Genomic DNA, 11,872 nt, shown 5'->3' on the forward strand with positions numbered 1-11,872 from the left:
CAGAGAATCCAAGATGGGCAACTAGAGATAGTCAAAGACTCGTGCAGTGCATTTGACGCATGGACAGCGTTAGCGGAAAGATTCGAAAGAACAACGGCAACTTCCAGAATTTCACTTACTAATAAATTACAGAAACTATTCTTTCACCCTAATCAAGAAAGTTTTCATGACTATTGTTTAAAATTTGATCGTCTTGTTCGGGACTTGAGACAGGCGGGAGATAGGATGGATGATCAGGGGGCTGTAATACAGTTTTTGATGCTCGTGCCAGTAGAGCTCGAAAATATCGCAGTTGCTCTGAAAACAATGGCAACGAAAAGGTTGAAAATGGAAATAGTGAGAAATCAGATAGAAGAGTGCCTGAGTACGAGGAAGAATAAGAATTTAAGGTCATATGACGGGCCTATTGCTTTTTCCGGCTTCAAGAAGACGTCTGGCGACAGCAACTATAGAGGAGGAGGCTCCGGAGGTCGAGACTTCACCTGCAACAACTGTGGCAAACGGAACCACAAGGCAGCAGATTGCTACCGGCCTGGAGGCGGGGCATACCGGACTTCCCATACCAGCCGTGGCAGAGCTTCCATCTGGAGAAATCGAGGGGGTCATGCCTATGACTGGAGTCATGGTCATGGTCATGACTGGAGTAGGAGCGGCAACAAGGGCAGGCATCAGGCAAACTTCTCCGACAACTACACGGGTGAAGACGCTGGTGGACCTGACCAGGTTGTAACTTATAGTTTTTGCACAGAAGTAGAGGTTAGTGATGAATTTGGATTTAATGTAGCAGCTAATGGCAAAGTATTAGTGGATGCTGGTTTTGTTGGTAAAGTAAAAAATGCAAATTATGATTGGACTTTGGATTCTGGGTGTTCTGATATAATTGCACGGGATGATACTCCTGCAGAAAATGTTAGAACTTTGATTGAACCAGTGAAGATACAAGTTGCAAAGACAAATGATTTTATATTAGCCAAAAAGATTGGGGATATTAAAGGTATGACTGAAGTAGATGGAAAGTTGGTGAAGCTAGACTTTAATGATGTACTTCTTGTAGAAAATCTTAAATGCAATCTTTTGTCCATATCCAAATTAGAAGATAAAGGGTGTAAAATGACTATTGATCAGGGATTATTTACAGTTTTTCTCAATGATTATAAATCAAAAGTCGCTGTGGGCAAAATACAAGGTAGCTTGTATAAATTGCCATTTGAAATCTCTAGTAATCAACAGTGTTTCCTTGGTGACTCTGAACAACTGTGGCATAGGAGAATGGGACACATTAGTTCAGAGGGTCTTAGAAAATTGTGTAAATCAGCTGATGGTGTAGATGAAATTCCTAAAATTCATGGTAAATTTTGTGATATATGTGTCGAATGTAAACAAACAAGTACCACTCACAACCATCCAAGGAAGAGAGCAGAAAGACCTCTAGGGAGAATACACAGTGATGTATTTGGACCAATAACACCAATTGCATATAATGGGGTTAGATACCTTTTAACACTTGTTGATGATTACTCCCACTTTGCTGCTGCTTATGGTCTTAAACAAAAAAGTGATGTACCAGCACTGATTAAGCAGTATGAGGCTATGGCTACAGCTAGGTTTTCAACGAAAATATGTCACTTCCGATGTGATAATGGTAGAGAATATGTCAATAATGAAGTGACTGAATTTTTCAGAAGTAAAGGAATACAATGCGAAACCACTATTGCCCATACTCCAGAACTTAATGGTGTTGCAGAAAGGCTAAATCGCACAATAGTGGAGAAAGCTCGTTGTATGTTAAGAGACTCAAACTTGAGTAGAACCTTTTGGATAGAGGCATCATTGACTGCAGTCTATCTAATCAATCATAGTCCAACCAAAGCATTATAGGGAGATAAACTTCCAGCCGAGCTGTGGTACGGGTACCGTCCTAACTTAAGCAAGCTAAGAAAATTTGGTTGTGTGGCCTTTGTTAAGAAACAAGCATCTGAGTGTCAGGGTAAATTTGACACAAAGGGAAAGAAATGTATTTTCTTGGGATATTGTCCAAATGGATATAGATTATGGAGCTTAGAAGATCATAAAGTAGTAAGCGCATGTGATGTAAAGTTCGATGAAAGTAGAACTAAATTCCAAGATAGCTGGGAAGATTTCTTTCAAAATGAACAGCTAAAGCCAACAAATGATTCATTTGAAAACGTAAAAGAAATGACTGAGTCAGTAGAGGGTTCAGATGGTGGGGAAGGTAATGCTATGAATGATAACGTAGTAGATGGTGAAACAACTAATGCTAACAAAGAAGTAGAATTAAGGAGGAGTAAAAGACTTAAGAAAACCCCATCATACCTCAAGGATTATATTACAGATAATTGTCATGATTTTGTATCAGAAGAAGAAAGAGAAAGAGTTGAATTTGCTTTGTTAATGAATATTCCCAATGATGGTAATGTCAAGTATGTTAATTTTGATCATGAAGGACTTATGCTAAATGCCATTTCTTACAGTGAAAATGTTCCTAACTCATTTGAGGAAATCCGTGGTAGGCCGGATGAAAATGAATGGCTAAAGGCAATTAGTGAAGAGATGGAGGCAATTGAATGTAATCAGACTTGGGAGTTAGTTGAACTACCACCTGGTAAAAAAACCAATTAAATGTAAATGGGTATTCTCTGTTAAATATGGTGATAATGGTGAAAGAGAGAGATATAAAGCACGTTTAGTGGCAAAAGGGTGTTCTCAAAAGTTTGGGCAAGATTTCACGGAAACATATGCACCTGTGGCCCGAATGTCAACTTTACGAACATTGTTGTGTGTAAGTAACTATCAAAAGTTACATATACACCAGTTAGATGTAAAAAATGCTTTTCTAAATGGTGTCCTGAAGGAGGAGATTTATATGATACCTCCTGAAGGTATGCAAGTGCAAGAGGGACTGGTATGTAAACTTAAGAAAACACTCTATGGCCTGAATCAATCACCAATGGAGTGGAATGACCGGTTTGATAAGTTTGCTAAAAATATTGGTTTTGTTCAATGTAAAACTGATTTATGCATGTATGTAAGTACTGTTAACAATTTCATAATTTACCTACTTCTCTATGTTGATGATGTAATTGTGCCATGCAGTGATCTTGGTGAACTGAGTAATCTCAAGGGTACGTTAATGAGAGAATTCAAAATGAGAGACCTGGGTGAACTGAAATATTTTCTAGGAATTAAAATTGAACGCATTAATGATTCTTTGTTTTTGAGTCAAGCAAGCTATTTGGATAAAGTAATTAAAAAATTTGGAATGGATTCTTGTAAACCAAAATTAACCCCTCTGGGTATAAATGAATTTAATGATATTCCCTCACAACCTGTAGACAGTAAACCATATAGAGAACTTATTGGTTGTTTGATGTATGCATGCTTAGCAACTCGTCCTGATTTACGTGCAGCCATTAATTTCTATAGTCAGTATCAAAGTAAAGCCACACAGGCTCTTTGGGAAGGTTTAAAAAGAGTGCTACGTCACATAAAGGGAACATTGCAGTATGGACTTTGGTTTAAGGGTAATACTGATGTAATTGTATGTGCCTATGCTGATGCCAGTTATGCCAATAATATTGATAGAAAATCAGTAACTGGATATTTACTTAAAGTTTTTGGTGATACAGTTATATGGGGTTCTCGCAAACAGAGCACAGTTTCAAAATCTTCAACTGAAGCTGAGTTCAAGGCACTAGCTTCAGCATCAGCAGAATTGTTATGGCTTAAACAGTTATTAGCTGAGATGAAAATTGAAACTACTCAACCCATAACAATGTATGAAGACAATCAGTCATGCATATGTGCGTTACCAAACTGGGAGCAGAAAAGATTAAAACATATGGATATTGTTTATAAATTTGCTAGAGACCTAATTAAGAATAAGATCATTAATGTAATTTACATTCCATCTGAAAGTCAAACGGCAGATGTTCTAACAAAGGGTTTACCATATGATGTTTTTTTTAAGCATCGCACTGAACTTGGTATGTGTGAAATAAAACCAGACTAATTGTAAGTGTGCCTTGTAAATATTGAGGAGGAGTTGCAATATTTTCAAGGCATTCCATGGCACACAAGTAGTGCCATCTGTGTCTTCTGAATTATGTATTGAAAAACAGCTGACAGCTGCGTTAATAAAGAGGCGAAGTCTTCCGTTGAGTGTCAAAGAGAATGGACGTTCTTTCTTTCTAATCCAACCTGCGCCAACAGCTTTCTCAGAGATGGCCTCAGTGAAGACCTTGGATACTGTGCTATTTAATCTCTAACTGATGCACAGACCAAAATTACTATATTGTGATAGTTGATTTATAAGTTGTGCAACATCAGCCAAGTTTCATCAAAATCTAAGTCGGTGGGTGTCATGCCTGGATGACCTGACATCGAATGACCCAGGATAATCTCTTCAGGATACCCACAGAAAGTATTTTTTCCTCACAAGAGCACCATATTTGGTTAGTGAATTGAGAGATTGGCAAGATATTTGGAGGGATATCCGCCAAGATATTAAGGATATTGGGTAAAATTTTACAAGAGGTACAATCCGGATTTTGCCATCAAACCTTCACTTTCCTATTGTATAGGGAGGTAGAAGTGGGTAAATCACTTTCCGGGCTGGTCAACTAGAAAAAAATATCCCTCGAGCTGGTCCAGTTGGTAGGGTGGGAGGACTATAGGAAAGTGAAGGTTTGAAGGCGAAATCTGGATTGTACCTCTTGTAAAGTAATGCCGGATATTGATTATTCACAGGCATAATGAGTGTATTATCATCATAAGTCAACATTCCTAATATTGGTTAGATGCAGCTCTCCATTCCTCCCTCTTATTGGATAGACTTTTCATAGCAACATAGCCTTCTCTTCCACATCCTTTACAACCTGTCCTATGAAACTTATTTAGGACAGTCACTTGCTCTTCTTCCCTCAACTTCAGCAACTCAAATAAGATCTTTCCCTAGCTCAAGCACCTCAACAAAATGCCGTCAATAATCATTACTATCATGAATCTTACCTTGGTGGTGTAAAAGCCATGACACTGCTGCTGCACCAGCAATACCAAAAGATAAAACCAGTAACTTCTTACTTCGTCTTTCATTAATGCGTTCACTTCTGGAGGAGTAATTTTGCCTCTCCTGATAGTTCACATTTCTAGCTCCCAGTGATGCCATAGGCATCAAGTTCTGGTATACTCCTAAACATCTTCACGAAATAAAAAAGAAAATAATTAGGATGAGCTAGCTTGAAATGTATCACACAGTGATATAACTAACTCAATCTATACTCATTTACTTTTAATGAGATTGCTTTCACCTTTGTTTGGAGGGAAGAGATATCATGAGCCTGAGTGCCATTTTAGTCTAGTGCTCTGAAAAGAAATTGGAATAAATAGCTACCACATCTACAATTAACTTTAAGAATATAGGATAAATCAACAAAGGCAATGTACATCTGTCAACACGCAGAAAATAATTTTTTTCTTTCAAGCACATACGTACTGATAGTCTCTCATTTCCCTTTTCAAATTATGCCATCAGGAAAGCTGACGATTAATTCATAAAGAAATTCATTAAACTCAATTGAGAAATGCGTTTCACAGCATCAACTTCACACGGATACTATCATGGATAACAGGATTCTGACCCCAAAATGAGATTTTTGACCTTGAGAGGATGCTGTAGATACAGTATGAAACTCAAAATGGATTGAGTGAGGCCCAACAAACAATTTCAACCTTGAGAAGCCAAAAAACCAAGAAAAATTTGCACCTTCGTCCAGTGCAGGTGAGGCGATGGTAAAGCAAATATAACACAAAAGGCATATGACAGTCCTGGGGGGTAATCTTTGAATAAGGCATTTCCTGGAGAAGTAACCGCAAATTGAAACAAACCCGAGAATATCTTACAGGGCCATTCCACTTCATCAAACAGAAATTCATCGATATCGTCAAAATTAACAAATGTCGTGTTCATTAGCATTTCAACGACGAGTTAAGCGTGATATGACTGAAGCTGCCTCACCCAAAACTACGGCAGCGATTCGTGGAATTACAACATTTATGAGTCAAAGGGCAAGTTTATAAACTGGGGCAAGCTATGATTCAGTATATGGAATTAGAATGCAGAATCGCTAGGATTTATAAGGGTTCCATCAAGAAATAATTGAGAAATCGAACAAGCAACCAAAATTCCCCCCGATATTAATCATGAAATTACAAATAATGCGTACAAATAATAACACAGAGAGAATAAATGGGGCAATATATGAAACTCGCAGGAAGACGACAACACAAATATGAAAAATTAGCTAATAAATAAACAGAGCCCTATGCGACCGGCTTCTCCGGATTAACGATCATCGCAGTCGTCCTCCACGACATGAAATTCACCAACTAAACAAAACAGATACGAGTAAATTACACATTTTATCATACGGCTAATTAAAGGTAATAGGAGGTGCCAACGACGAACTTTATCGAACACTTAACGGTATATAAAAGCTATGGGATGTCTTCTTAATTTCGAAGAGACTCGTGACATGAACACCCTTCCAAAAATGCCTAGGTAGTTACCTACGCATCAGGCTTTCCTTAACATATCATTGAAGAATGACAGGTGGAGATCTATGGCAAAATCACAAGTCCCTGGTTATATTCAGTTAGATTACTTACTACGTGCCCTCCTTCTCATACCATGACGCCATCTTATTTTTCGGCAGTATGCAAAAGCGGAAGCGCGTTACGGAAACACGGAAACACCACGGAAACACGGAAATATCATGTATCTCATATATTATCCAATAGGTAGCGCTGCAACCTGAAAGGCATTTGGAGGGAAAATTTGAAAAGTAAATTCCATTAACTTATGATGATACCTCCAATTGAATCGTCATATCATATGCTTTTACGAATCAATTCGGTTGATTTATTTCATAATTTACAAAAATAAGTAATTCTTTATAATCATACGCGTATATCGGAGGTCTGTAGGGTGTCTGTAGTCGTCCCGATTTTTACCAGCGGGTTCACACAGGAAAAAGGTAAATAGTTTGGCAGATTAATGCCATGAAAAACCCTCAGAGCCGAAATTTAGCTCTTATTTCAATAACGCTTTTGGGTAAGAAGCACTGGAACTCCCGTTTCCCAAGGGCAGAGCCACGCATAGTCCGGTACACTTCGCCAACAATTAAACCGTAGAACTCATTGATTTTTTATTCTTGCCCATTTCCATGCCTCGAAGAAAAGGAGGAATGAGAAATCCATATAATGCAATTAATTTGCATTAAAATTACCAAAGTACTTACTCGATTTAATACAGTTCTTTGATTCCAAAATAAGACAATCACATTTACATTCTTCCTCTAATTAACCCGGCGGTAGTCGCGCCCATTATCCAAACATAAACGGTCGCGTGGGGTGTCTCTGACACCCCAAAATGTTTTCTTCAATTTCTTTCAAATAGTATATATTATTTAAAAATTTCACATCTCGACGTATCCTTTGTTTATTTAGGAATGGATATACTACATATTTCAAACCATAAATTCAACTTTTATTATTTTTTAGAAAATATTTTTGAATACCCTATTTTCCAGGAGGCAGTCCCAGTTCCTCCGGAAAAATTGCCAACTTTTTTTTTGTTTCAGCCAAAGAACATAATTGAAATGTTGAGATATAAATGCATGGGATATAATTTTATAAACATCAATCACTGTATCTCATGATATTTTCAGCGTCGACCTCTATTTGCCTTACGTAAATACTAATAAATGTACTAAAATAATTTACTTATCGATATTGAATCGATTTCCCAGAATGTATTCTTGAGGAAAAATTTACGATGATATTACTGTCACTTATAACTATTGAAATAATCCTGTTACAAATTATATACAGCATTGGAAAGGTAAATAAAGAAATATGTAGTCCTCAACAGAAGTTCAATTTCGCGCTATTGAAAAGTTTTATTGAATCTAAAGAATGTAGAAAGTAAATCATGTAAACTATTTACTTACTTCTAATCACTTCTCAAAATTATCAGCAAATGTGTACCACGCATTAGTTTCTAACACAGTTCACAGTATATTTTTCTTTTTATATCTGTTGGAAAAAAACACATCTTCCAAATTTTTTTTCTTGTTTTCTCCTCATCCTTTTCTCCGGCTCATTTTACGCATATTCCTCTATTTTTCAAGTCTCTAGAGATCGTGTTCAATATGGATTTATACTGTATGGAAAAGTTAACGATCGAGTTATCTCACGAAGAAAACTTTGCAATTTTGATTGTGAATTGGAATACCGAGGTATAACAAACGCACTGATGTCAGCAGTGTTTGTCAAATGAAAGAAAATGGCCATGGATCATCTACTGATGTTTCTGTTTGTATGATAGGTGCTGCCTATTTTGTCTAATGTGGCTAGACCTCCTTCAGTGCAGTTAGAAAAGGTCAATATTTCCGGTTTTCTTTTATTATCTGATCGTCTTGGATTCATTGACAGAAATAGCTGTATGAATTGTTGGCGAAAGAATTACATTCTTTGACCATTTTACAAAGCAGGAAACTAGAGCTTTTTTCTTCCTAAACCAAAATAAGCTGCTATTTTCTTCTTTCTTTTACTTATACGACTTACAGTGATAAATCTCTTTTATTTTTTGCGCACTGTTCCCGCAACCGTCAAATTATTGCTTAGAATTTCATCTGCTTGCGGAATATTATTGAACCAGTTGTTCAAATTACGTTCCTTCCGTTTCTGTTTACAAAAGAAAAAATTCGCTTTAACTCCTCTTTTGGACTGTTATCTACAAAAAATGGACCCTCTGGTTGCCACCCTGAGTAGGTACATCTTCAAATACAATCGAATTTGCCGATGCAAAAATTTTGATGCTATATTTTGCGGGGTTCGAAGGTAAATATTGCCCATATGAACATCTTATTTGAAAAGGAATCACTTGCTCATCAGCTTTTTCTCATGGCCCAATTGTGTTGGCCCTATAATGTTGCCGTGTACTGCGAGCAAACATCTCAAATACATCTCTACTTTGTGCTAATTTTCCACTTTTCATTTTCTCTACTCTAGCAGTCACGTTATTGAAACGAAAAGATAAAGGGGAAAAGAGAAATATGTTATGGCTCATGGGGGAATAACATATTTCCACTCCTAATCCATTTTGGTTCCAAAACAATAAAAAATTCTGTTACTCAGTTTTATTTGCCCTGGCTAAAAGTAAAATTCTATTCAGGAACACTAAGTCTTTCCTGTCTGTTTCACTATCTCTCTTACGAGAATAATTTTCAGTGACTTTTTCTACCTGAATATTAGTGCAATTTACAATTTTCTCTACCATTTTTTCAATGAACATTATACGAAAACAAACCATTCGTGTTTTGAATTTGAATTTATTTTGCTAATAGTATATAATTATAATAATTATATAATAAAAAATAATTTAATTTGAATTTATTTTTGCTTCTCAGTAACACTGCCACAATTTTATGTCCTTATGTTTGGTCTTGATCCCTGCGTATTACACGTTGCAACTCCATACGTCCCAACGTACATAAGCTCCCTTCCCTTTTACAAAAGTTCATCATCTCTGCACTGTTGTTCAGTGTAAGTATCATGTGCAGCTACATGACACCCATCTTCTTTTTCATCAGAATCAATCTTCTTCCCTCAAAGATTCATTCAAAAGACAAAGACTCTTTCTTTTACTCTAGAGGTAACTGACATCTAGTATGAATTGAAAACGATGAATGTAAGTATTACAAGGCCAACCTTCAATGGTAAATTCACAGAAACATGTAAATAATGATTTTTTTAAATAACTACTGCCCTATCGTTATTGAACGAAGTCTTCAAAAAATCACTTCTAAAAAATCGCATTTTTTACAAAAGTTGACGTCAGAAACAAATAATTCCTCATCCAAATTTTCAATCAAAAGTCAAAGTATATTAGCTTTTTCCTTTTTTTAGAAAGACTGCAGGAATCCATAGTGTACTGAATTAACGTGCTGTACGTACTACATGATCGATTTTTCGTGGCTCACTTCGAGAAAAATCACTGTAACATTATAAGAAATTACTAACTTTCTATTTGTTTACATAAATTTAGGCAAAAAATATACCAATAAATAAATATTTATTGATGTAAACGTAAAAAGACAACTTTCATGGCCAGTTTCAGAAAAGTAGCTATCAAATGCGATGAAAATGGATGATAAATATTCAAGGCGACTTTAAATACTAGGCGGCAAACCGTAACGAGAACGGTCGCGTGGGGTGTCTGGCGCACCCCACTCTGCAGAGCTTTGACAAAAGTAATTTTTCTTAAAAACTTACATTGATTTTTTAATAATCTTTTACATGTATCCTCAGAAAGCTTAAAAAATCAGCTAGAGGAGGTTACAGGTCATTGCAGTCACAAATGCAAGAAAAAATAGCGCTTATATAAGGCTGGGGTGTCTAGGACACCCCACGCGACCACTGCCGGGTTAAAAGAGCAGGCATTCTATTCTTAGCTTAATTAACAATTTATAATTATGCCATTCATTTGTATCATGAATTCTGTTTATGAAGATTACTCATATATTTCCATTCCCGTCCATTAGGAGTCACCACCTCATATCACGTCCACCCAAGGTCAGTAAAAGACTTTTTTTACTGACCTTGCGTCCACCCCGCAGACCTATCGTTGATCGTAATCGTCTCTTCAAGAAGGATGGAAAATGGAATGGAGATGTGATAGTATCACAATAATCGTGGAGCCCTTCGTAATATGTCACCATAATTACGATTCATTAACGAAAAGGAAAAAGGTAACTCTCATTAGGATAATGAGATGGAACCTCAGCGAGATGAACCAAAGAAAATGAATGAAGAACGAAAATCATGGGGCAGGGTCCCAATCTAAGCCAACAGCGAAGACCATGGGTAATACTACGCGACGAATCAAATACCAAAATAGCCCTTTTCAAACTAAAGAGAAATTATCGAGTATTTAATAAAGTAGTGTTCCTATAAATTAGAGCTGAATATCGTGCTCACCAGTTTTTTCGCGGTACTACGATAAAATAGATGTATATGTATATTCAGTTATATCCACTTACATTTACGTTCATATGACTCTCCTCACCGGTCTCTTAAAACTTGACGTATGGGTGAGTTGTTTGTTGGCTTCATTGACGTAAACAGAAGAGAAGTATTCGCCGGACTCAGGAGAAATGTAACTGCTGGCGATTACATATCCGATTCTTCATCTGTCTGGTGATGAATCTTAATAATCGGAACCCACTCAAGGCTTGTTGTTCTTGATAAGTTTCCCAGACAGCCGACACATCTAACATTCGTGCGCGTTGCGTAACTTTACTCGCTGTTTTCAGTGAATATCTTTTAGTTATCTCCAGCCGTCACTTATCTATTCCATATCGTTGGCAGGAGGGGTCAGATTTGAGAGATTTTTTTCGACGCGGAGAATTGGAGGACTCGTTTTTTTATTAACATTGGTATTCTTACGCAGATTTAGTATTTCTATGTTTTCCACCATTCTCTGAAGTATTTGGAAAATGACCGGTGGGTGCCAATAGCGTGGCCAGGATTTTGAAATGGAGAGGGTTTGCCGGAGATATCGCGGCCTTCTGGGGTGTATGAAAACCACCTCAGGGAAAAGGAAGGTCCAGGGATTTTCGAAGATGAAAACGTGACTTTTAGGACTCAAAAACAGTAATTTTGTACGAGTTTTAATTAAATAAAAGTATTTTATGTATTTATTCAGGCCATCTTGCTCGTTTTTGGCGCATTTTTTTAAAGGCTCATTCACAAGAAAACTAAGGTTATGCGGTTTCGTAAAGCATCACGAGCG

The 11,872-nt window shown here is 36.9% G+C and overlaps 1 protein-coding gene across 4 annotated transcripts in view; it reads right to left on the reverse strand.

Annotated features, from left to right (window-relative positions):
* Positions 1 to 11,256, reverse strand: part of LOC124156251 (sulfite oxidase) — a 44,092-nt gene extending 32,836 nt beyond the window's left edge. Inside the window, exons 1-3 of one of the 4 annotated variants that reach the window (XM_046530667.1) lie at positions 11,121 to 11,256; positions 5,328 to 5,382; positions 5,029 to 5,216 (exon numbers count right to left, since the gene is read on the reverse strand). In XM_046530667.1, coding sequence (XP_046386623.1) covers positions 5,029 to 5,216; positions 5,328 to 5,368 — 229 coding nt within the window. In that variant the 5' untranslated portion in view covers positions 5,369 to 5,382; positions 11,121 to 11,256. Of the gene's footprint in view, positions 1 to 5,028; positions 5,217 to 5,327; positions 5,383 to 5,512; positions 6,532 to 6,585; positions 6,605 to 6,684; positions 6,774 to 11,120 lie in introns of those variants that run through there. The other 3 variants (XM_046530666.1, XM_046530669.1, XM_046530668.1) reach the window with 3 other exon arrangements.
* Between the last annotated feature and the right edge of the window lie 616 nt (positions 11,257 to 11,872).

This window comes from Ischnura elegans, chromosome 3 (genome assembly GCF_921293095.1).
Source record: "Ischnura elegans chromosome 3, ioIscEleg1.1, whole genome shotgun sequence".
Lineage (NCBI taxonomy): Eukaryota > Metazoa > Arthropoda > Insecta > Odonata > Coenagrionidae > Ischnura > Ischnura elegans.